The following is a 26,497-nucleotide window of genomic DNA, read 5'->3' on the forward strand; positions in this document are numbered from 1 at the left end:
TGTGAAAAAATAAATTGAAACATACAATATATTCACAGTTTATGAAAATGACTTTCAAAATTATCAATTGCTAATGCACCTATGTAAGGAATCATATGAAAAGATCACAGTTTATTTCTCTGCCATTCCCAAAAATCAAAGTCATTATTATTTTATCTTTCTACAAATTTAACTATCGAATTGAGGACCTTTCTATCCTTGATTGTATGGTTATTTTATGTCCATTTTCATGTTAACCCCTCATTTAATTTCTTAGTTATAATGCATATAAAGTTTATTATTAGTATTATTATCATTCACGGGATTACTTGTTATTTTTACTATTGTATGTATCCTCATTATTCTTATTAATCATTTTATTGTCATTTATTATTACCAACACTTGTAGCAGCAGAACCACGAAGGAGAAAAGGGACTGCTGCTTTAAGCCGAGGATACGTCATCATGAGGCGACATTGCGGTTTGGGACAACAAATGTGGAACGTTGTTGTTGGCGCAAATGCTTGAAAGTAAGTCGATTTTGTTCTTTAAGAAATAAACGACGAAGAAAGTGTGCCATATTGACGTCATTTTAAATTGGTTTGCGTATGGGACGCATCATTAAAATAAAAGCACGCTGTTTGTGTTTATAGCGTAGGCTACGTTACAAAAACGTCACTAACTTAACAGAAACGTGGTGTTACAACTTAACTCATTTTAATTTATTCCACTCTTAGGTTAAACGCAGAGCTCACCTTTCCTTTTGCTACATTATCTTGCTTTCAAACATTTCAACCTGCAATGAATCCAGTAATTAGACGGAGACTTCCTCCCTCTGTGAGGAGTCTTCTGACAGACATCGGTCCAAAGGAGGAGTGGACTGACGTGGAGCCGGACACAGAGACCAGAGATGGGGTTCTGCTCCCCTCCAGAGGACCTGCTTCTGGAGAAGAGGCGTTTCTCTCTCCAGCCAAGACCCAAGAGGATGGTAGTAACGCCAGAAGTACTGCAGTCTGCATGCTGTGTAAATGCAAGCCCTCTTCATACACCTGCCCTCGGTGTAACCTGCATTACTGTGGCTTGGCTTGCTACCAGAGCCCAGATCACTCCGTGTGTTCTGAGAAGTTTTACAAGGAGTCTGTTCTGCAGGAGCTGAAGGAAATGGGGAAAACAGAAAGTGAAGGGAGGATTAAAATGCAGGAGATACTCGTGGGACTGAGACAAAAGGCTGAACGCACAGACGGGGGGATGGAGAGTGTGTTAAAGGATGCTGGTATTCTGTCAGACGACACAGAGGAAGGAGAAGGAGAGGCAGAGGAGAAAGTGCAGGTTGTGGAGCTCCTATCCAGGTTAGCAGAGCTTCAACAGTCTGGAGAGGCGAGTGAACCAGAGATTGAGGCTATTTTGAGGAAACTTGAAGAGATTGGAGGAGGAGAGGCGCTACAAGGTGACATCGATGAAGGTGCTGAAGCTGCAGAAGGTGAGGTGGATTTGGCTGATCGACTCTCAGGCCTGGATGTTGACAAACTTTCAGAAGAGGAGCTGTGGGAAGTTCTCAACAGTGAAGAGAAAGAGAAGTTCATGGATCTAATAAAAGGCGGAGCTCTTAGTGGGCTGGTTACCCTGTGGAAGCCGTGGTGGGAGGAGCATGAGGACAGAGGGAAAGCACTGGTGGAGGTGCTTGAGGAGGAAGTGAGCAAACTGGAGAGGGACAATTCAACAACTGTGGATGAAGAAGACAAGACATCCAAAGAAGTGGTTCAGAGCAAAGCAGCTGCAAAAAGACAAGTGAAAGGAGCAAAGGGAGAGGAAACAAGCAAGGGAAGGTCAACCAATCCCAGTGTCCCTAAAGTTTCTGCAAAAATCCCAAAGTTGAGCTCCTTATGTGCAAATCCATCTCCCCTGATATGTTATGGTTTGGTCAATGCACTTTTTGGCTACTCCTTCACCCTGTGCCTGTTTAACAATGACACTGATTCTCTGATGTTTGAGTTCTGTGACATGATTCTTGCTCTGTCTGAGGCACTGAACTCAAACAGGGTGTTCAACTCTGTCCAAGAGGCCTTAAGCTGTGGAGAAGCTCTGATTCTGGATGGAGGTTACCTAGATAAGGAAGACCCTCTCGCCCCAACCAGGGCGGTGGAAGCTGTGGCTCACATCATGACCGGCAGAGACAGAAAGGATGCCACAGGATACGGCCTTTCAGCCTTCAGTCAGCTGCGCGCGGTGCTCTCCAAGGCTAGAAGTGCCCTATCCAAAGAGGGAGAGGAAGGAGCGAAGAGACAGAAATACTTCCTGGCAAGCAAGAAGTGTGAGTTCCTTCAAGCCTGGGTGTTGGACAATGCCGATGGGATTCGTAGACTAGCTGTTGAGTTGTGGAACGAACACAGTAAGAGAGAAAGTGTAAGGGGCAGCATGGAGCAGGCCAAGGCTGTGGTTGAGGAGAGCTTGAAGAAAGAAAAGAGAAAAAAGAATAGCAAGTTAATTGAAGAACTGAGCTAAGGAATTCTCTCTCTAATAAATACATGTTTGTGAATGTTCATGATGTAATAAAAATGTTTGAATAAATTACCCTTTTTACTGTGATATTTAACCAGTTAAAGTGTATTACTGGTCTGCTATTAATATCATGTTATAGAATTATTTAGGATGAGTTTAGCAATGTAAATAATAGTTTAATATTGTCAATAATATAATAAGTCTACTTTTTTTAGGTACTGTATTGAAGGTCAACAATGATTTTGAATGCTTACAAAATATGAACATGTGTGCTATCTTAACATCCTCAGACACATACAAGGTTATTTTGCAATGTTAGCTTTGTCATACAATTACATTAGACTTGTATATACCACTCATAAAAAAGTTTACAACAGTGTATTCCTGCCAGAGGTACAGAGTGTTAAGCACATTAAACACAACTCAAATACAGTACTTCAGTAAAGTTTTGATACTTTCCATTTCATGCTACTTTAAGTACTTCAACTCCACTACATTTTGTGATATATCTACTGTTTTGAGATGGTCCATTCTGCATAAAAATGAAAACGATCAACCCTTGCATGTACATATAAACAAATGTAATTTGACAGTAATCGTATAGAAGATAAATAAAATACAGCAAAGGCAAGGCAAGTTTATTTATACAGCAACTTTCAACACAAGGCAATTCAAAGTGCCAACATAAAAAACATGAAAAGGCATTTAAAAACAGTCAATAAAAAGAGAGAATAAACATAAAACAAGCTGATATAGATTAGCAGGTATAGCAGGTATAAAATACATGAATACAAGTTACAATGCAGTGTGAAATTTGAATTCATAAAAATACAACATAGGCCTACAAGTACAATTGATATAATATGGGATCATAATTAATCATTTGAAATCAAGACTTTTACTTGTATTTTTGTATTTATAAACTGTGTCCCTGCTTTTATTTTTAACCAAGTAAAATACCCTACATTACTGCATGGCCCCATGGATTTATAAAGAGAAGGGCACAGGGGTTATAAAAACAAAGTCTCATCCGGTAGTCTCGCGTGGTTTTATTTTATAATCTCTCACGTGGCGCGGATGTCCTTCCACTGTGCGACATCAGAAAACATGGCTGCGCTCTTGAGATCAGCCCGGTTACTTAAGTGTTCGCCTTTGGGCTTGCTTCAGATCTCATGCACCAAAAGAACCGGGCCGCCCCTCCGCCTGCTGTTCAGCGGACCTCTCGGCGCCAGAGGGACCGGAGTTTGTTCCCGACACATCAGCCCTGCTTCGGGAAACGCGTCCAGGTATCTCAGTGTGTGTTAGCCGGTGTAGCGTTAGCTGTGACCCACATGTAAGGCTCAATGACAGCCAGAGACACACAAGTATCCACACTGCTATTGGCTTTAGTGTTAAATGTGTTATGCTGACATATGTGGCATTATGTCAGAATAAATGGCCTATTACGCATATAGTTACATAGGGAAACATGGCTCCCGTTATACACAAGGTGATGATCAGAGGTTGTATAATACAGCCAAGTTGTCCTCATAATAAACCTAATGACATTGGTTCGTAATCATGATGTAGGCACTAACTTTTGACATAAGCGTGAATCCTAGCTTTTTTTTTACAAAGGCCCATCATTGCAGAGCAGCAAGGCATGTTGATGCTGCAGCTTAATTGATGCTATTGTGAAATGTGTCATCTTGGGTTTTATAATAAAGAGCAGAGAAACACTGGCCTTAGCTGATGTTAAAGATGGGGGATTACGACCATGTGTTGCTCTGCTGGGGCTTTTTTTATCTCAAGGTCATCGCTCTAAATGAAACTAGAGATGTATGTGTGTTACTGCTTATTGGACATGAGTATAGTTGTGCATTCAACCCATTCTGTGCTATTCCTGTTTAGGATAGATGCTGATAAATATTTTGTCTCACATTCACCTATAAAGGTATTATGTTTATCTGTCTGTATCATTCAACACTGTCTATCCAGTGTTATTCATCCCCTCTCTCTCTTTCTATTCCCCCTCAGTCGCGTGTGGCCCTTTACAGCGGGGTGTGTGCGTAACTATTCCGTGGCCACTGAGCAGAAGGATGAGCCCGGCATTCCGGTGCGATCAGATCAGGCGCAGCAGTTCGACTGGGCTCTGGCCAAGCTGGACAGCTCAGTGAGGAGAACCGGTCGCATCACCAAGGCTCAGCTGACCCGCATCTTCCAAGAAATCTGCAAGAAAGGTACGCAGGCAGAGCAGTGATCTGAGAGAACGCTTGTACCTCAGCCAACTGTTCCTTATACGAAATAATAACAAGACAAAAAGATCCTACTCTAATTTTATATTTGATTATGGATTGAAAATGACCACAAGTGCTTGTAATGGCAGATGACCCAGTGCCACTGTGAAATAATGAGGCCTAATTGAAACAATTACAAACACTGCTTATCGATCCGGTTCTTTAACAGTATTTGTATTGGTTATTTTTGTTATTTTTTTAGGGGGAAAACTAAACAAATTTAGAAACAGAATTCACATTGATTCATTGTATGTTCAGTGTGGATTATGGGCTGCTAGCAGCACACATACCTGCAGTGGTGGTAGTAAGTAGATTTACTCAAGAACTGTACTTATATTGAGGTACTTAAGTATTTTCACTTTTGCTTCTTTTTAATCCTGCTCCTCTAAGAGCGAGCGAGCAAGCAAAAACGTTAAAACTTTTCTTTTAACTGCCGGTTGTGTTAATGTGTCAATTTTATAGATTTTACGAGCAAACAATGTTTCTTTAGAAGTTCTTCCCAAGCTTCACGCGCCCCCCCCAATTTTTTTTACAGAAATATACACTACAGTGACATCTGGTGTCGTTTTTGTAAGAAATGTTCACTTCCGCATAAAAAAAGCCTCGGCACGTGACCTCCCGCGTGTGACGTAACACGGGGGACACAAGGGGGAGAGCGGCCGGTGTAACGTATTAATAAACATGGATCCCAATGCTAGTTTTGACACAGAAGACACAGAAGAAGTACGGCTGATACTTTACGATCTGGCGGAGAAAGGTTGTGGAGCCTCCGTTGATATGCCGTTGTAAATGGCTTGATGGAAAGCAGGTGTGTAGTCGGGGAGGGTGCACAGCTGATTGCAGCAGGTGAGTGGAGGTTGAGCCGGGAGCCAGGAGTGACAGCCACCACGCACACACAAACAACACAGACAGGGGGAAACAAACAAACACAAAGGAGACGGCTGGAGCAGTACAGCCACCACAGCGTTACCTAATGCAACTCCACACTACATCTTACGGTGCCGTGTACCGGAGGGGAGAGAGAGAGAGAGAGCAGCGAAGGGGGGGGGGGGGGGGGGAGAGAGAAGTAATACGGTTTCCTGATAAAGCTGTGGAGAGTATGTGCTGCAGGGAGGTGGATGCACAACGCACCCAGGAACGAACGCTAGCTCCGGTCCTTTTTACTCTGGACTCGATGCCCTGACAGGCTGTTATTTGTGCAACCTGCACAAATACTGCACCATGATTACAAATGGTGAAATACAATGGAAAAATACCAGCTCCTTAAAACACAACCGCTCTACTCAACGCAGCTCTACTATACCCGGGGTCAGAGAGCGGAGATGTGTCCCCTGTGTGATGTAATATGACGCGTTTGACGTATGACCTCAAAATTGCTCCTTTCCCTCTGAATTCCTGCCCTTATGTCTCACTTTTTTAATTGTAATTTTCAAGCAAGTTTAAGCATAAATGTAGAAAAAATAAAAACCTGCAAGATGCTCTTTAAAGCTATAATAGGTTGAGCTGAGCATGCTCTGTGTCTTCCTCTTGTCAGACTTACTGGCTCTTATCTTTGGATGTGTTTCTCTCTCCTCACCCTCTAATCTTTTTCTTTCTGCAGGTTATTCCAGTGGTAACCAGGCCTTGTTGCTGCTGCGGAGCTGTGGCTCTCTGCTGCCGGAGGTTCCTCTGGAGGAGCGCACTAAGCTGGCTCACCGAGTGTGGGAGAAGCTGCAGAAGCTGGGTGAGACGCTGCACCAATGGCAACGAGTCCTGTATTTATTCATATTGTAATATACAGTATAGTGTAGTGGAAAAACATTGCAATTTCTGTTTTTACTTTCTTGCTGTTTGCTGCATTAACTGAAAAGTCTTTAACCAGGATGTTAGAGCTCTGCCAAATGGAGTATACTAAATATCACAATATTTCTAATCCAATTTGCCCTTTGACCACCACAGGTGCAGTGTATGATGCGAGTCACTACAACGCCTTGCTGAAAGTTTATCTGCAGAATGAGTTCAAGTTCACCCCCACTGACTTCCTGGCCAAGATGGAGGAAGCTAACGTCCAGCCCAACAGGGTAAGCACTGCACACTACAGTACAACAACTAAAGGAAACACCTGGTTACATTTCTGGAGTTAACTATCCAAATAATCATCTACAATTAATGTATCAACAATTCCTTTACATTTGGTATTTTCGAGCTGTATTTGATTTCCTTTTTAATTTTGCACACAGGTTACCTACCAGAGACTCATTGCAGCATACTGCCAAAATGGAGATATCGAGGGAGCAAGGTGAGCAAACTTTGTGATCTGCATTTTTTTTTTTTCTCCCCCTACAGCACATGTGTCAAACTCAAGGCCCGGGGGCCAAATCAGGCCCTTGGTGGATTACATTTCGGCCCGCAGGATAATTTCTAATTACTATTAGATCTGGCCCGCCGGTATATTGCACGCACACCTTCACTCAATCCTGAGGATTTCCTCCGCTCAGAGCCTGAGCCCAAACATTGATGAACTTGCACCCAAGATGAGATGCCAAGCATCACCGAGCAGCAACTGAGTTTACATGGATGTTTCCTTCTGCACTTTTTTTCTTGAGACAACAGGGCATTTTAGTTTTTTTTGTTGAGGGAAATAGTTTTGTTGAAGCTGTTGTTGGCCGGTGGAAAAATCATAAGAAATGACTTTGGAAAAGCTGCAGATAGAGCCATAAGAAATGAATGCAACTGATTATTTAATGTTTAATGTTGTTTTTATAGGCAATCATGTAAGCTTTGTTAGTTCCAGGTTTAATTTGTGCAATAAGTTCATTTCAATAACTTTTGCAATAAACATTGAACCAGTCCGGCCCTCGACTAGTACTGATTTTTTTATTTTGGCCCACTGTGTATTTGAGTTTGACACCCGACAGTGTAGCAAGAATAAAATAATAAAAATCTCTATTCTTTTCCTACCATTTTAAAATGTTTCTTTGCTTTTCAGCACCATACTGGGTTTCATGAAGACAAAAGATTTACCTATCACTGAGGCAGTTTTCAACTCCCTGGTGACAGGCCATGCCAAAGCAGGGTTAGTCTCCCTGCTATTGATCTTCCAGCATTCTGTTGTTTATAATGGCTCACAATGAGTGTTTGCTAGGAAATAATGAGGTTTTAAAACAGTTCTGATCTGTCTCTGTGCAGGGACATCGAGAGTGCTCAGAACATCCTGACTGTGATGAATGGAGCAGGAATTCAACCCGGTCCTGATACTTATGTAGCGCTGCTTAATGCCTACGCTGAGAAGGGAGACCAGGACAATTTGAAAAAGGTGTGTGTGTTAATTCAGCGGGTAGTCATAATGTTCCTGACCCCAAACAACCTTTCTTAGTCCCTTCCCTCCATTGCTTCTGTTGTTTCTTGCTTCCCAAACTCACTCTTTCCATGTTATCTTCCTCCTCCTCCTCCTCCTCCTCCTCCTCCTCCTCCTCCTCCTCCTCCTCCTCTGTGTCTTCCTCTCTCTGTCAGACGATGGATGCAGCAGAGAGTGCAGAGTGCAGTCTGATGGACAGAGACCTCATGCCGGTCATCTTCACTCTGGCCAAGGCCGGACACCAGGAGCACATCCCACACATTGTGGAGCGCTTGAGGCATGACAGAGGATATGTTCCAGGTAAACACACACACACACACACACACACAGACACACACAGACACAGACACAGACACAGACACACACACACACCCCCCCCCCCCACCTCCCTGATGCTGTCTTTAGCAGTGTTAAAGTATTGTCAAGAAAAGGACTGGTAAATTGTCATCTTGCGCCAATTGGCGAAGGACGGGATGATTGTTGCATCTTGCATCAGATCCAAAATGTTCCAAAAATGATCTGTAGAATCTGATTCTGGGCATTTAAACATTTTCTGGTAGAGCAGCATGTCTCTATTTAAAATCCTTAATTACAAACCAGTTTGCTGTGGAGCTGAAACCCAGCATCCCCGTTCTGTTTGTGCTTACCAACACTTTTCACCGCGCTCTGTTAGAGTTGCCAAGTTAACCTTAATGGAAAGGATTTGGATTGTGATCCAAGATAAGAAAAAATCTAAAACGTAACATATTGATGTGATTTGTTGCACTCTGTAGTTCAGGCGGTTAAAAGGAGCCATTGACATTTCTATAATATATATATATATATATATATATACCAATCTAGGGCTGAACGATTAATCGATTTGAAATCAAAATCGTGATTTGAAATGATGCAATTATCATCATATGATATTATATCATTTGTTATTTTTTGTTTTGTTCTTCTTGTGTGTCAGTCATCCACACCAATCAAAAGTGCTGTGTTCCACATGTACCAGTCATTGTTAACCAATCAGAAGTGGCCCATGATAGTAGGTGATAGACAGATTGATCCAATCACCTGCCAAGTCTTTTTGACTTACATTTCCAAATGGCTTCCAATGGAGCTCTCCTAGATGGTTTGGTGAAACAAACCATCTGAGTCAGGTTAGTAATGCTCCATGTTTTACATCTACTACAGGGTGAATCTTTAACTGAAGCTTGACTTTAAAGCAACCCAACGGAAGTTATATGTAAGTGTAGGAGCTCGTGAACTGGTAGCGCCGGTGTTATGCCGTGTGTTGTGCCGTGTGTTGTGCATGCCCACTGCACCTCGCGGGAGCGCGCCACAGCGTAAAGCATAAACTCCCAGACATTTCAATGATTTGTACGGCAAAGTTAGGTCTGGAAACTAAATCATTTCCTTTTTTGGCGGCCATGCATAACAAGGCATAACACCGGAGCCCTGTTGCGGGGAAACTTTGGCACTGTTCTGAGTTTGTTCTAATCCGTCAAAATGACGGACTGCTTTCAGATTTTTCCGTCATTGTTACAAAAATTCCGTCAGACGGAATATATTCGGTTAACGCGACCTCTGGCCTGACCCTTGATCAGCTGTACATGTAATCCTCTTCAAAGTGTTTTGATGCAGTTTTTGTTGTTCCTCCCGTAGATGCCATGAACCTGTGCCTGAGCCTCATCACACAGGGCCTGGAGGACACAGCTTTTGAAATCCTGAAGACTTTCCCCAACCTGCAATCTGACGGCTTCAACAACGAAACCAGCCTGGGCAACTTCTTCCTCAGACACTGTGTTGACATGGAAACGGTAAACATTTCTCCCTTAACACTAGTCTTACTACAGTGTATGAGGATGAATTTCAATGTTTAAATGTTATTTTTGATCTTACTGCGTGTCTACAGCCACTGGAGAAGATTTGCAGCTTCTGCAAAGAGCTGCAGGAGTCTAACATGCACGCTGCGCCCGCCAGCTTCACTCTCTTCGTCGCTCTGGAGAATCAGAATACAGGTACGGCTAACTCTTTTATTTAATTTAATTACATTTTTTATTTATTTTTATTTTAAGAAATGATTTGATTACAAGGAAAACATAAAAAAAATCAACACTTGGATACATAAAATAAGTACATAACAATCCACAGATCAGGAAAAAATATGAAAGCAAAGGAAAAACACATTGATAATAACTTACCTTAGCCTTACACATCATTGAAACAACATTTGGTCTCATACTCCCATCTTTCATCAGAGATGGTTTCTGTTTCTCCTGGTTATTTTTTCCATTCAAAACATGTATTCATAGATGCATTTACACATTCACTTTTTCCATAAAATCACCTTTGTGCATTTGGTAAATTGTAAATGTATATATTAATATATACGAAAAAAGTAATTTGACTCAATAATTATGTTTTATTTTCTTTCTGTTTGCAGCTATCTCTTTGGCGATGATGAAGTTGCTGAAGGAGCTGGACTTACCCATAAGGCCTCACTACTTTTGGCCTCTCCTTATTCGTCATCTGAAAAGCAAAAACCCAGCTGGTACACACACACACACACACACACACACACACACACACACACACACACACACACACACACACACACACACACACACACACACACACACAGACACAGGCAGACACACACACACACCCAACCCGCTTCTTAATTTATATTTACGCTTAATGTGCTACATTTCCACTTTCATTCTCCAGCTTTAAAGTACACGACTTTTGTTGAATAGCTGGTTATTGCAGATTTTGAGTGGGTTACACTTATCTTACTATGGTGGTTTAAAAGTAACTAACAAACCATGAAAATAAAAACTATTAAGAGTTTTGAAGGAATTAATTCACACATACTGCAATCTTGTACTTAAAGGGAACGTTTTGATTACTTTAACCGGGGTCTTACTAGGTGTATATCCATAGTCAATGCATAACCTACAGTCAATGAAACAAGTAATGTTATACTGTGGATGGGGACAGCAGCGAAACCGACACTTACACGGGCTATGAAACTACATCCTCCACTTACAATTTTTAAACGTTCCCCTTAAGCTATCACTAGCATCTTTAGAGAGACCAATTCATGTCAAAGGTGAACAGGTTGTCGTGAGAAGCTCGTAGTTAAAGACACTCCAGTGTGTGTGAGAACGTTGCTATTGAGCCTGCTGCTTGTGATCAGAAACGGAGTTGCGTGTTTTTTTTGGTGAGCATGATATTAGCAGGTCGTTTGCAAGTGTGTTATTTTTGTGGTGTAGAGTGGATTATGACTTCATCAGTCCTCTGTACCAGAAAGAGAGTGTTTCGCTCAAATATTAATGCCCTACAGAGTGGGCCAACTGGGACAGATTTCACTGGGCTGGGGAAGTCAAGGGCAAAGAGGTCTGATCCCTGCGCGAGAGAGCAGGAAGCCATGAAACAACAGACAGACAGACAGACAGACAGACAGACAGACAGACAGACAGACAGACAGACAGACAGACAGACAGACAGACAGACAGACGTCTCTCCGGAGAGCTCTAGGAATATATAGCAAATTTAAGAACTCCTCATGTCAGCCACTTTGGACAGATGATCCCAAAAAGGACACTGGCTTTCAGAAAGTGCGTTTAAACATAAATGTCAGTTTTTATTCCTGATCTCCAAATGATGGCCTCGTGGGTGTATAATTGCAGGACATTTTGTGACCTATCAATTTTTCTTTTACTGAGGGAAGACCTACAAGCTTAAAGAAGACTAGATAGATTACAGTTAAGATAATGTTATGTTATCCACTAATGCAATAGTGTCTCACAAACAAAAGTCCCCGTTATGTTAGGAAATAGAAAAATAACCCTTTCCTGCACAAACTGACCATGTGTGAAATGATGTTTGATCTGACCTTTAACCCTATGGCAGTGGGTTCCTAAGGTCCCTTGTTGGGGACACTGCAGTAGCCTGAAACACACACACATGGATGCCCATACAGGCCTGAGGCTGAGAGGTCAGTTTGCTCCAGTGACTCTACTCAAATCTTTTTTCAAACCAAACTTGTTTCTTGGTTCAATACTTCAACCAAGTCTTCCTCCGTCCATCTTTCCTTTGTCCTTTATTCAATGAAAGGGCCCCTATTAGGCTTAAGGTTTTCCCTCCCATGTAGTGTGTTTTTGTGCGTTTTTAAATGATCTGCAAAGGCTTAAATCCCAAATCTCCAGAGGGAGCTTCTCTGCCACACACTCTTTAAACATTTACCGTACTACAATAGGAAATCATGAGGAGTGTATTTGTTGTTATTCTGCTAGCAACACTTTTAAGAATCCAGGTTAGGTTCCCAAAGGATTGAAAGAATTGCTCACATTTAATAGTGATCAGTGGAGAGCACAGTTCATGCAAATGTTTGGTAAAACATTGTTTTTGTTGTGTGTGTGTGTGTGGCCGGACACAAGGCAGTCTTTATCCACTGAGCCTGCTGTCTCCTTCGGAACCTTGTGTGTAGAAAAATTGCATTGATGTCTTATAACGGGGTGTCACTGTCCGCGGGGTCTTAAAAAGTAATAAAAGTTGATAAATCAATTTAGCGAAAATGAAGGCTATTAAAAAGTATTAAACGGCATTTCTGAGGTATTCCATTTTGTAGCTTGTTTTCAATAAGTATATGACTTGTCCAAAGAGGTTGTATTCTACAGTCTGCCTGAATGTAATCATTGCGTAGGTGTGTAGTGTGATTCTGTGTCGTTTATTTATGGCATCCCGTTGGATTTGACGTCATCTGAACAGGACATCGCACGCTCACTGCTTGATAGCGCGCGAAGGTCCGTTTACGCCGGTTGCTAAGCAACATCGTTATGGGGAAATGCAAGTCTGCGTCCAAATGGTTGGAAGATAAGGAGGAAGGGCAATCAGAACTGTATATAGTCAATGTGAGGTAAAGTGTGTCGCCAAGGTAACTGGCAAAAACTCAAAGTGGGGATGAGGTCTTAAAATGTATGGAAAGGGTCTTAAACAAGTTCTTAAAAGGCATTTCATTTGACTTCAGGATTCCTGCATTCCTGTACAATTCGTCTTCTCCTTCTGCCCCTACGACATTTGAATAGCTGAGCACAGTAGTTAAATGTAATATCCCAATTTCTTCCCCTCGTTTTTGTCAGCAATGAGCTTGTGGAAGAAATGGTCTCGGTGACAGATAGACGGCATTAAAGGACTTGTCAGAATTCACAACTCATTACGAATGTACCCTGTCAAATGCGTTCAGCAGCGGCTTGGCTTTTAAGTGCTTTATTTATGCTGAGCTCTCACTCTCTCTTTGGGTTTTTTTGGAGCAATTAATAAATGATGTATTTTTTCCCCTGTCAGCTAATTGACAGCATTTGAGCTGGCAGGGAGGAGAGGCTGTTGGAGGCGGCGCAGATTGACCTCTGTGTGCGGTCCAGACACATTCTCAGTTCGGATGGTGAGACGCCTCAACGCTTGCCTGGCAGCTTGAAGAAGAGGACTAGACATGAGTTTAAACATGCAAAACCACACATGTAGACTTACTTAACCTTCCCAGCCTCACAAAGCCACACAAACACATCAGACTGCATTTAGTTATCACAGAGCGGGAAGGAAAAGTGGAGGAAGTTCTCTTTTTCCAACACACCGGCTCATTTCCGATGGCGTTAGCCTTAACCCTCATGAATGATGCAGCCTCTCCCCTTTCTGCACTCTCTCATTGGCTGCAGGAGGTTTGTGTGTGTCCACATCTTTGAGGGAGGCGGGGGGCTTTTGGGGGGGGCAGTGCAGGTGATGTGACTGATGAGGAGTGACTTGATTTCATGTAAATGCAAGCGCTCTGAGGGAATTCACTTTGGATTACGCGCCCCACTGTGCACAGCCCATGAAATATTAAGCGCTGTGTCACTTTTTGTCCACAGGTGTCACTAGCGGGCAGAGAGGCCACAGCCTTAGAATTGCAGGAGAGAAGTGGGGGGGTGGGGGGAGGAAGGGGAGAAAATTCCTTTTGCATTTTGATGAGGTGTGGATTTGGCGGATTTAGCGGAAGCATATGCTGGGCTGTACTTTCCACCTGCCGCCAGCTAGTCAACGCTTGTCAGTCCTGGCAACGCAGCGCCCTCTTATAACTTCTGACACGGCCGAGCGAGATAAGGAAGGAAGGAAGGGGGGGGGGGGGGGGGGAAGTGCAGAGGTAGAGGCTGTTTCTGGCCTTGTGTTGTTTGGGATGTTGAGAGATGTAAATGCTCCGTTGTTTAGTCCGCTTTCCTTCAAACGCGCACCTTACTCTAGTACTGTGACCTCATCCTTATTGTAGCGGCTGAATACAGTGGGCAGAAAAAAAGATGGCGATCTGTAATCCAGTCTAGGGCTGCACGATATTGGAAAAGACTGACATTGCGATATTTTTTTGCCTAATTAATATCGCACGTCCTAAAAAAATGCGGGCGTCCGATGTGAATATCGCGATTATCGACACGATATATCGTGCAGTCCTGATCCAGTCCTTCATGAACTCTTTATTTAATTGGTCTATTATTTAATTGGTGGGATGAGAGCCAAACATCACCTTGATCAAAAGAAAATAAACAAAACAAGTGAAGAAGAAATGGCAGCTTCCCCTTCCTCTCTTTTTCAAACCACCCGATAATGCCTTGAAGCAGACAGCGTCCACCTTTTTAGAGGGTCATAGACGCGGAGCGATGGCGAGACAGATGGTGTTGGGGGAGAAAGAGAAGGAGAAGTGACAGGTACTCATGTCCAAGGACAGGAGGAGATGACAGCGACCGGTTCACTTCACTCCTCTTTTCCTCTCTTTTCTCCTTCCTCACTTCTCGTGTGTGACAGTTAACCTGCAGACATGAATCTGATGATGATATCTTGTGACCACTGCCATGCTTAACTCACTACTTTGATACTTCTTGCCCCGGATGGTATGTCAAGCTTTATGCTGACCAACCTGGAGAGGCCTCTGCTCTGTGCCTTTAAATTGTACAGACAGGGGAGAAGGCAGAATGGATTAGTCGCATAGGACGATTAAGGAAGGAAAGTAAAACACCTAAAGGCAAACCTAAACAGTAATGACACCACATTATACCATTATTATTATTTGTTCTCACTGTCTTGGAACATTTAGATGTTTCTGGGATTTATTTTGAGTTGCATCCAATGCATGGAAGCTTGATGCAGGATTGACAGTACCACATACCTTCACATGGCTGTGTCAGGAAAAAGCTGAGGTGGTTTATTTGAACCAGATTGAATCCATTTTCAACAAAAAGCTCCCTCTTTCTCCTCACTGCCATAAATGAGTCAAGACCACAAATGCGTACTTAAAAAAAAAAAAAAGTAAATCCCGTACAACCACGGTAGTTTCTCTTTATTTATTTCTAAACCATGGGGACCAGTAGACAATAAAGATATTTATTTAGCCTGGCAAAAAGATATCCTGGCACGTAACTCTGTGAAAACCAGTGGTTCTACTTTTAGTTGATTTAAATAAAGGAAGAATGAGTCTTCAAGGTCTAATAGTGAGTTTGTGTGTTTAATCAGATTAAATAATGTTGATCATTGAACTATAGATAGATTATCTTTATGCTAAGCGCATACTACTAGGGCTGCACGATATATCTTTTCGTGACGATACTCGCGATATGCGCATAACCCTATTCACATCGCAGGACTTTTTCTTTTTTTAGGACGTGTGATATTAAGTAGGCAAAATAACTCAAACCCGTCATGTTACAATTAGTTTGCTGCTTGCTAAAAAAGGAAAACTTGTGCGGCTCTCATGTCAGGGGTACTTGAGTGAGTGACAGCAAACCACCAATCACAATCAAATCTCCAAAGCAAACGGACCCGGTGATTAAAGGTAAAAACACTGAATAAAGTCGTTTCATGGTTTCTCCAGGACAGTTCGTCGCTGCTAACCGAGCTAGCTCAGCTTGTTGCTCTGATAACTTGAGATCCAGAAGTCCGTGACTAAAATCCTTCATCCGGTTGAATATAGTTAGAAAAATACCAATTGTGTAGCAAGTTCAAGAAAGGACGGTTTGCGGACAAAAAAAACTGTCATTTCTTCAATTCCTGTATTTTTTCATATCGCAGGGGGAAAAATATTGCAATATCATTTTTTTCCAATATCGTGCAGCCCTACATACTGTCACTAGCAGTATGTGTGTAAAAAGGGAACAACTTACCATCCCATCTGATTTTCTTTTTCTTCTAGTAGACTGACTTATTACTGCTTATCTAACACATGCAGGGACTTTCCCGTAAGCCTGTCCACCGGGGAGTGAGCGCTGAGCAAACGCAGCCTGTGGATTAAAGGGTTAAAAGCTCTTGTTCACAGACTTGATATAAAAAACACACAAACATGCTTGTTGTACAACAGAAAAGTGCTGATGATCATGAAAGCCGGAAATCGAAAAAGCAGTCGGGAGTACGCATTTATACCTCCAGCGCTCCATTCACTTGTTTTCCGTCTGTCTGGCTCACCGTGAAATTGATTATGGATTATTCAGGAGGCAAACAAGAACTCCCTCTCTTCTTTCATAAAAAAGCCTGTATGAAAGCGATTAGGGGGTAAGAATGGACTGGTGGACGGCAGAGAGGATGGATCCTCCATTGAGAAGGAAGAGGAAGATCGTTGACTTTTTCTTGAAAGCAGGGTAGATGGATAGTGAGAGGGGAGGATGAATGAGTGATATGGACCGAGGGAAAGGCTGCATGGATGGATGGATGGATGGATGGATGGATGGAGTGCTTCAGGTAGCCTTACCTGGGATAATGCAGCCCGGACGCAGGTTTAATGGCATATAAAAGCCTGGGACTCATCTTTTATTCAGCCAAAGAGAGACTTCCAGGTGAACACATGCGTCCCAAGAGGCTGCAGAAACACAGCCGTGTATATATTTGTGTGTGTGTGTGCGTTTCAGGACCTGAGTGGAGAGTTATACACACAGCATCTTGAGGTGTGTCAACTCCAGGAAGCACTTTAGTGGAGTTTGCTGAAGTCCGCATGGGAACAAGGTGTATTGGTACTCAATGCGTTCATGTATAGCATGTATATGCAGCTAAAACTGCATAGCAACAAACACTGAGAATGAACACACACACACTGGGACTCGTATAACCCTTCATTCAGGTCCAAGTCCTTTAGTGGGCACGCTCCCGGACATATGCAAAGTGCTGCAGTGCCTCCTCCACACGTGCACACACTGACACTGGCGGGTGTTTTGAGTGAGGCTGTTCCATATGCATGGGGCTGTTTGGGCCTCCTTCCCTGGGGCAGGACCTCAGGGCTCTGCTGGAGAGCGGGGCGATGGAGCAAGAGTCCACTTCAGGCCCAGTGCGTGTTTATGTACACATCCTCCAGTTCAAGGTGGAGCGGCAGGCAGCCATTAGCACGATGTCGATGGAGGAAGTGTTTGTGTGTTGGAGCCTGCTGGTTTCACTCAGAGAAAGTGTGTGTGCCAGCTTTGAACTAAAACCCTTTTTTTCCTTTTTAAAAACATCCCCAGGCCCGGAGGTTGTTTTAATTTAAATCACATTTTCCAGATGCACAAAGACAAATGTTTGCTCTTCTCAAACTGTTGTTTTTCAGTATTTCTAGGATAAATATAAAAGACATTAATCTCATACTTGCATTTTGACTATTGATTCAAATGTTCATAATGACATCTGTCACCACAAATACTTATTCAACTTTCCTTCTCATGGGCATGATAGATTTCACTTTGGATTCTAGAGGGAAAATCCTGGCATTTTCAGACTCAAAAATAAGTCTTAGTTAGGGGAAAAAGTTTAAATGTAAGTTTTAAATTGATTTAAACTCAAAGGGTATAACACAGACTTCTGCCAGGGCTGTGTCCTTAAGTTAAAAATGATGTGTGAATCCTTCCTGTGATAATGCTGTACCACCAATGTTCATGAACGTGTTTTTTCCTTAATCCTGCTGAACTGAACTTAAAACAAACTCTTGGCGGAGGTTCAAAAATAACATTTAATGTCATCCCTGATGTCATTTTTGTCCCGTCTTGTTTTGGCAGTTTGTAGAACCTTCATTCCTATTCTTAAGGTCCTCTGTCACTATTCAAAACAGATAATAATAATGACTTCCTGTGTGTGTTTTTAGGAGTGGTTGAGGTGTTGAAGAGCATGCAGGATCTGAAGGTCAAACCTGATATCGAGACTTTATCCCAATACGTCTGCCCCGCCTTCGCCAACATTGAAGAAGCGCGACATAGCCTCAAGGTGTGTGTGTGTGTGTGTGTGTGTGTGTGTGTGTGTGTGTGTGTGTGTGTGTGTGTGTGTGTGTGTGTGTGTGTGTGTGTGTGTGTGTGTGTGTGTGTGTGTGTGTGTGTGTGTGTGTGTGTGTGTGTGTGTGTGTGTGTGTGTGTGTGTGTGTGTGTGTGTGTGTGTGTGTGTCGTTTTTGCTGACATATAGTTCTTTTCCTCTTTTCAGGATGCAGGCATCTCTTTGGATTCAGAGGGCTTCTTTAATTTAAAGGTCCGCACACTGGCTGCTAACAACCTGGCCGAACTACACACCTTTCGTAAGCTCACACACACACACACCAAGGAAACTGCATCTTGAGCACCCATCATCATAAAGATCGCTGCTTTGCCTGCGGGCTAATTGGACCAGCGTTGACACACACACACACACACACACACACACACACACACACACACACACACACACACACTTGCCCACTTACTCCTCTTTGCTCATCAGGCCTTTTAAGAGTGTGTGTGAATATGTAAAGAGCGAGAAGGAGAGGCGCTCGCTCTGTCACAGGGACGGATGGAGAAGGCTGGTAAATAATGGAGGACTCTTCCTGTTTTCTGTCTTTCATCTTGTTTTAGTCTCAAATGTCCACCACTGGTTTTCACATACGTCGCTCCGTTTCCTCTGTCTGTATTTCAGTGTCCACAATGAACCACACACACACACACACACACACACACACACACACACACACACACACACACACACAGTTTTAATTTCATATATTTCTCCATAAACACTGCACATCCTCAAGGTGGTCATTTTTTACTTTCCCACAAATTCCCACTCAATTAAACAACAAATACCTTCAATGCCCTTCAGCCATTTTTACATATTTGTAGACATTTTATAGATTACACGTTTATTTTATTAGCTACATTCCAACCATTGCCCCCTCATACTGCCACAGATAAACAGTGGAATATTCAATAACAAAGGAAAGGGTCGTATGATTCCTTTGGTGCGAGGCATTACTACTTGCAAGATGTTATAATCCACAGCTCCCGCAAATGATGCAGCGACTTGGCGATAGGTTATATTCAACGTATATTCATAACTAAACCACACGGATACATTCCAGAGAGGACAAGCTGTTGCTCCTTTCCTTCTTCCTTTCCCTCTCATCACTCATCGGTCTGCTCTGTTTTCCAGTGTCGGATCCATCCTGCCCGGCGACGGAACTCATCGTTTTCCGTATGAGCCTCGTCAACAACTTCAAAACGTTAGTCAATTAGCCCGTTCTCTGTTAATGTCTTAATGTGTTCTTCATCATTTCATATTCCATATTTCTCCATAATTCCCTTCAAACTCCTGAATGGTGTTTTTAGGGAGGCCTGTAGCATATGCTATGACTATGACATGTGCATCGTATCACACCATCCACCACAACGTGTGTGTGTGTGTGTGTGTGTGTGGGCAGCTGCAGGGAAAAACACTCCATCACACACACATATTCGCGGCTGCCTCATGCATATGGAGGCAGTCATCCCTCAGCTCTCGCCCCAAAGCACCGTGGGAGATATGTAAATTAGCAGATGCCCACCACTGCCCCTCGTACATGGACCCCCATACTGATCTAACTCTCTCTCCTGCACCAACACTCACACAGAGGAAGCCTTAGGACCGGGGTCTGACCCGTGGGCTTTTGTTGAAGGGGTATTTATGAATATTTACAGTTTAGCACTCCACACCCACACAGAAACGCTCCGGCCCCTGCGTGAAGCTGGAGGGAAGCCAAAGAGAAAAGGCTCTGACTTGTCTGCAGGGAGCAAAGTTATTTCTTCCTCCAGAAAGCTAAACTCTGCTCAGTCGAGCTTAACTTGAAACTTTCTTAGTTATTTACTTTGCTGATTAACTTGGTTGATTTCTAACTAACGTAATAGGAAACATAATTGTAAAAATGCATGCAATATAGTTTTAGCTTATTTCGAAACCACCAATAAATGAACATTACAAGACCGTTTTTAGAAGATATTGGCTTCATTTAAAAAATATTTAAAATCATTGAGTCCACATTGTTGTCCGTCTTTTATGTGTATGACTTCGCTCCCTCTCCTCCATTTGCCATGCATTAACACACACACACACACACACACACACACACACACACACACACACACACACACACACCTCTGACTGTTAAGTTGCCTGACAGGGTTGTAATTGGGCTTGTCACTTGGGGAATGTGTGTGTTGGTGTGTGTGTGTTGGTGTGTGAGTGCCGTGTCATTGCAATGCGGGACCTGCCCCTGTCAAAGGCAAGGTCAGGGGATAATTTAATCATTAAAGACCTCCTCTCCTCTCTTCTCCTCTCCTCTCCCCCTTTATCCTCCTCTCCAGCAACTAGCTGACAACGCCAGAAATGTCGCACGTTGTCATCATTTAGTGTGTGTGTGTCTTTTGTGGTTTCCCAGGCTTTTGTACTGCAGTCTTTCCTCTCTTGTGCTGCGGGATTGAGTGTGTCAAACTGAAAAATCTGTGGCGCTTTCTTAACGTATTTTATTGTACTACACTGTCAATTCAGTTGCTATGGCAATATGACACAGTCAGTATTATGGTCACTTAAATCAAACCCTATCTGAGAAAATGTACTTATTTTGATTATATCAAACATTTATGAGGTTTTTATATATATTTAAAAGTTGGGGTGGGAATGGGATTTACAAAACATCTATATTTCAGTTTTTAAACAACATTCAGATCCTTTTGAACATTTAACGGTTCACCAACAGTACTAAGTTCACAGACCGTACAAGCAATCAATATTCAAGTGAGCTAAGTTTAGAGACATCTTGCAATATTGTATTTTGACAACTTTAGAGTGATCATTTATGAAGGGAATTTACAGCAACAGAGCTCAAAGTTGGTAAAACTTGAATGTTGTTTGAGAGCAGAATAAATCCATGATGGAAGTGTGTGTGTGTGGTGGAGGTGTTTCTTTTTCCTGAGATGAATTTTTAGCAAATGCAGACATCCTTTTATGTTTGAGCCCTAAAAGCAAAACGTACCTTCACTTGTGAGCAAATTGCACATTAACTCTGACTCGCTGGAGTCCTGTGGACCCGCTGGGGGGGGTGTGTCTGTGTGTGTCTGTGTGTGTCCCAGCTGCTCATGTGTTGTCCTCTACTGCCCCCTGCAGGTTCTCTGATGTGGAGAGCATGGTGAAGGTAAGAAGTGAATGTGCCCATATTATGTGTTGAGTATCTGTGAAGGATAATGTACTGGACTACAGACGGAAAGCCTTTCAAATAAAAGTGAAATAGCTGGAAATAATGAAAATGATCCAGTAAAAGAGCCTTCATGTACAAAAGAGAACACACTTTATTAAGACATTCACTTATTCAAGTTAAAACTAATCTCTTTTTCGCATTTAAAGCATTTGATGCATGTTCACTATATATGACGGCTTATTCCTCACACAATAAAACTGTTATGATATCCAGTTTATTCGCCATCTGCTACATACTGGGTTACATTTAGGAAGAATATACAATCTGACCATCTGCTGCCTTTTATCCAAATCTCCTTATGGCCCACTGAACATATACATACAAAGATATTAAGCAAACATACAGTTCATTCACACAGAGCTCTTTCATAAGATACCAAATGCAGTTGTTAAAGTGTTAATATAGAAAAGGAATTGTTAAGGATTGGATTGCCTATGATGAAATGGAACCCTAACTATTCCTGTGGAGATGGTGTTGTTTCTTTAATGTACGCCATTTGTCTTATTGTGTGTTTCATTTTTGTTTCCCCCAGATTACTGAGCTCTTGTCCAAAGACAAGCGCTTCTCAAAAGAAGGCACAAAGCCTTCTGGTAAGGGGGGGGGGGGGGTTGTGTGTGTGTGTGTGTGTGGTGTGTGTGTGTGTGTGTGTGTGTGTGATCGATCATGTATCAGTATTCAAACTTGCTGTCTCCGTCTCATCCATCCTCCAACTTTAGCTCAGATGACAAAAACATGCCCAGTGTGTTTGTCCGATCTGTGTGTGTGTTTATGTGCAGTCTCAATGGCAGAAATTCTGCCGACCGCCCCGCTTCTTACAGCCAGCCTGTGTGAGTTTATGTCCAGGTGTGAGTGAGTGAAAGACCGGCTCGCTCCGTCTGAGGAAATAGAGCCTGGCTGCTGACACAGCGATGAGTAGTTAAAAGAGTGTGTGTGTTATTGCTGTGCAACGTTCCTGGTCTGACAGTGTGAGAGTGTGTGTGTGGAGCGTTAATGTCGCTCCGTGTAAGTGTGTGTGTCACGGACAGTCCCCATCGGAAACTGGTGTTAGTGCTGGTGGGAGCGATGGAGACTGTTATCCATGTCACATCCCATTAGGCCACATCATCTGCGTGTATGTGTGTTTTATGTGTGTGTGTGTGTGTGAGAGTTGAAGTAGTGGGAAGCTGTCACTGCCAGCCATCGCACGTTCACTCACACTGCAGCCCAGAAGCAGCCTCTGTCAGCAGAAACACAAACACACACTCTGCAGAGGTCACAGATTTTTTGTATATATGCACAAATGGATGCAGTGACGGACACGGAGGCAAATGAAATGTATTCCCAAGACAACTAGTCACTGTGTGTGTTTTCATCACTTCCAGATACTTCAGCCTTCTTCTTGTACAATGTTATCGACAACATGTCGGAGGCGGAGGTGCATAGAAATGAATACAAGCTGCGGCAATACTTAAGTCAACTGAAAGATAAGGTATTCACACACACACACACATACACACACACACACTGATGTGAGCACATTCATACACAACTCAACCATATATCCAGTTAATGCATAACCTTCCCGCATTAAAAGAGCTTACACACTCTGATCTGAGATGATTTGCTATGTGTAATCAGATTCGGATTATTTACGATGTTCACACACACACACACACACACACACACTCTTTTCCTGCTCTCCATTGCTGAAGACTGAAGGTTTGAGTTGAGACGTGCAGACGTGTTGTAGAAGATTTAATCATGTTTTAAATTACTGGTCAAAGGGCACATCTTAAAGGGCCGTTTGGAGTTCAGTACGAACAAATGGACAGTCTTGGCTTTTGAGTCACGGAAAAAAATACCCAAATGGGAAAAACGGGCCAACATTTTGGCCTAGGAAAGTTTAATTCTGACCCTGAAGGACTGATAACTTGTTTTAGTGACTCCTAATGAGCAGTTATTGGTAGTGTGTAAATACCAGAAAGCAAAAATACACTATAATCACATATTCATTTACAGTAGTTACACATAAGGCTGCTCGATTATGGCAAAAATCATAATCTCAATTATTTGGGTCAATAATTGTAATTGCGATTTATTAAATGCGATTATTCATTGACTTTGAAAACATCAATTTATCGGAGCAAAAAAATGTGAACAGTATGTTTTTAACAGTTGATTACCCTGAACTTTAAGTATAATTCAACTGAAAACCCCCCAAAAAAAAAATATTAAAAAAATTATAATAATAAAAAAATAATCGTTTTATTTCGATTACGTTGTTTTCGTAATCGTTGCAAGCCATAATCGTAATCGCGATTTAAAAATACGATTTAATTGAGCAGCCCTAGTTACACACATATTATATTTTACTATCAGAAATAAAGAAAGCACCTAGTAAAGGTTTGTTGGTGCATGCGTATTGAGCTTAATTCAAACACCAGCTCTGTGACGGCTTTTAAACAAAGCTATTCAAGTTGATTTCACTTATTTCCCAGCCATTTGGTTGCAGTTAACTTTTTACAAACAAAATGCAACAGGTTGATCTCCTGTGGAACCTGTTGCTTGCTGTTGGCTCATCGGTGCTTTGCTGATGTTGTTTTTCTCCCTTTTCGTTTCTCTGTAGAATATAACTCTGACACTGAACATCTGCAGAGGCATCAAGAACCTGCTGCAGTCCTACCAAGTCCCAGAGCTCATGAAGGTACAGTACAGAGTATTTGTACTACGTTTCTGTACTGTACTACCCTGTTATTAAAGCGTCTCTAATGATTAAGATGTTTAATGTTATCTGTGTGTGTGTGTGTGTGTCAGGATGTGTTTGCTCTGGTGGACCACGATGGCGCTGGCTCAGAGGCTGTCGTTGGCATTGTAAGTAGGACGCTGTGAAAAATGCATATAAAATGATCAAAACGCTACGAGACTCAACTTTATTCAATTTGAACGCTTGTGTTTATCTTTAGGGAAACTTGTATTGCTTGAACTCCACATTTGAATACAACTTGCCAAAACATAAAACAATGAATAGAGCGCACAGTGTTATTTCAAACAAGCTGTTGAAGGTGTGTATGCATTTGATTATGTGTTTAACACCTTTCTCCATCAGGGGAATGAGGGCAGGGTGTATTCTCTTGAGAAGAAGCTCGCCAAAAAGAAAGCAGAGACCCAACCATTGGAAACCATTCTCAAACTAACCATCCAGAGTCTCGTCGCTGAGGAGGTAGGATTTGTTTTGGATCACTCACAAAACCCTTTTTTGTTTCTTCTTGAAATGTGTTGCTTTTTGTGTGTTTGGTTCTGAAATCTGTTGTTTTTACGTGTGATTAGAAATTGATGCGCGCCCTGAAGCTGAAGCGCCAGCACGAGGACGAGATGACGACCCCCGCATACGCCAGCCTCATCGGCCTGTGCTGTCGCCACAACAACGTGGAGGAGGCGCTCAACCTGAAGAGGGAAATGTACGTTAGGCAGGATACACAAAGAAGTGCTGTGACCAGTAGTCCGCCATTAAAGTTTAACTTGAGTGGTATTAGGGGAGACATTAATGCAGGGTCCAGCCGCTCTGTTGACTAAAACACAGGAAACTCTCCCTTCCACCCTCGTTTCCTTCTCTTCACTCACCACCTCATCAGACTGAAGGCCAGCAGGAGAGCGCACAATAGATGAGGTGCATTACTGTAAGTGGAGTACATTAATCTGTCTCTCTCTGTCTCTGTCTTCAGGACTCGTAAGGACACGTCAGTGAAGCTTGATGGCACTAAATACATCGCACTGGTCCAGTGTCTCGCAAAGAACGACAGAATGGACGGTAAGTTTCTCTAGGGTGCAGCTAAGATTTTAGTGTGCCAATTGCTTCGGCTTCTAAAGTGTCCTTTTATATAAAAACTGCACACCACACTTTCTCAGTCTCTTCTCCAACTGATCTTCTAAAACCAAAAGATCTTCAAACACATTCCAGCTTGACGGTTTAAAAACGATTGATTATCTTAATGTTCTTTATTTTGTGTCAATTGATTAATTGACTAATCCCACAAGCACTTAGTTCCTCACTCCTTTATCTCTGACAGTAAGCTGGATCAAAGTAAATCAGGCTTGAACTTAAAATGTCTACAGATGTGTGTGTGTGTGTGTGTGTGTGTGTGTGTGTGTGTGTGTGTGTGTTGTTGAGCCTGTGTGTCACCAGCTCTGTCACAATCTGTCTCTCTCCCTCCCTCAAACCACATTAGCCGGCCATTTTCAGAATGCTACGGTGGGTTTCCTTCAGCCCATCGAAGACCCAATTACCATCAGTTTTAACGCTCTGCTTTTTGCACACAATGACAGGCAAAATGATTCCCCCGTCTGTCCTCCCCTCTCTCCGTCTTCGTCTCTGTCTCTCTATCTGACCCTCTCTCCCCCGCTCTGTCTCCACGCGTGTCATTCTCTCAATCTCCCACCCCTCGCACACACCCGCGTCACTGAGTAATGAGAGAGGGGGAAAATTACAGGACTGTGTGTATTTTTCCAGGATTATTGAAATCCGCCTTGATGCTAATGGCAGATCATGTCCGCCGAAGTGCTTGAGCATTTTACACACACACACAGAGAAATTTGAATGTCAATTCAAGCAAGAGGCATTTGGTGGCCGCGACTTGGTGTGTGTGTTGGGGTGTGTATAGGCAGCGCTAACGCATTTGCCATTAGCCAGAGTGTGCATATGGAGGGGACGCTTGTCAGCCACATTAGCACACATGGCTAACCTTGATGTTAGCCTGTCCCCACCCAGCACACACCAGGCCCAGCTGAAGATCATGTCTCCTGGCATCTTGCTTTTTATTTCTCGCCCTATCTAATGGCTTTGTTGTTTTTGCCCTTGTTTCAAAGCCTCCCACCTCGTCAGGCAACTTTTTTTTTCCTCTCTCTTTGTCCTTTTGAATGTATCCTTATGTTGC

At 42.6% G+C, this 26,497-nt stretch overlaps 2 protein-coding genes across 2 annotated transcripts in view; both read left to right on the forward strand.

Moving 5' to 3' along the window:
- The first annotated feature begins 405 nt into the window (after positions 1-405).
- On the forward strand, positions 406-2,550 carry znhit2 (zinc finger, HIT-type containing 2). Its single transcript, XM_079690024.1, has 2 exons — positions 406-509; positions 717-2,550. The coding sequence occupies exon 2, from the start codon at positions 781-783 to the stop codon at positions 2,479-2,481; it is 1,701 nt and encodes a 566-aa protein (XP_079546150.1). The 5' UTR covers positions 406-509; positions 717-780; the 3' UTR covers positions 2,482-2,550.
- Positions 2,551-3,540: 990 nt separating this feature from the next.
- Positions 3,541-26,497, forward strand: part of lrpprc (leucine-rich pentatricopeptide repeat containing) — a 64,414-nt gene continuing 41,457 nt past the window's right edge. The window contains exons 1-22 of the mRNA XM_079686979.1: positions 3,541-3,764; positions 4,495-4,697; positions 6,355-6,477; positions 6,693-6,814; positions 6,974-7,032; positions 7,723-7,809; positions 7,923-8,049; positions 8,247-8,391; positions 9,742-9,896; positions 9,992-10,097; positions 10,523-10,630; positions 18,203-18,321; positions 18,533-18,623; positions 19,511-19,580; positions 21,497-21,524; positions 22,120-22,177; positions 22,949-23,055; positions 24,193-24,270; positions 24,381-24,437; positions 24,673-24,786; positions 24,894-25,024; positions 25,289-25,374. Of these exons, the coding sequence (XP_079543105.1) occupies positions 3,556-3,764; positions 4,495-4,697; positions 6,355-6,477; positions 6,693-6,814; positions 6,974-7,032; positions 7,723-7,809; positions 7,923-8,049; positions 8,247-8,391; positions 9,742-9,896; positions 9,992-10,097; positions 10,523-10,630; positions 18,203-18,321; positions 18,533-18,623; positions 19,511-19,580; positions 21,497-21,524; positions 22,120-22,177; positions 22,949-23,055; positions 24,193-24,270; positions 24,381-24,437; positions 24,673-24,786; positions 24,894-25,024; positions 25,289-25,374 (2,383 nt within the window). The 5' untranslated portion in view covers positions 3,541-3,555. The remainder of the gene's footprint in view (positions 3,765-4,494; positions 4,698-6,354; positions 6,478-6,692; positions 6,815-6,973; positions 7,033-7,722; positions 7,810-7,922; positions 8,050-8,246; positions 8,392-9,741; positions 9,897-9,991; positions 10,098-10,522; positions 10,631-18,202; positions 18,322-18,532; positions 18,624-19,510; positions 19,581-21,496; positions 21,525-22,119; positions 22,178-22,948; positions 23,056-24,192; positions 24,271-24,380; positions 24,438-24,672; positions 24,787-24,893; positions 25,025-25,288; positions 25,375-26,497) is intronic.

Source organism: Notothenia rossii (assembly GCF_949606895.1).
Source record: "Notothenia rossii genome assembly, chromosome: 6".
In the NCBI taxonomy this organism is placed as follows: domain Eukaryota; kingdom Metazoa; phylum Chordata; class Actinopteri; order Perciformes; family Nototheniidae; genus Notothenia; species Notothenia rossii.

Bases quoted from the DNA above. Each gene is read 5' to 3' on its own strand.
- znhit2 (XM_079690024.1), top strand. From the start codon at position 781: ATGAATCCAGTAATTAGACGGAGACTTCCTCCCTCTGTGAGGAGTCTT.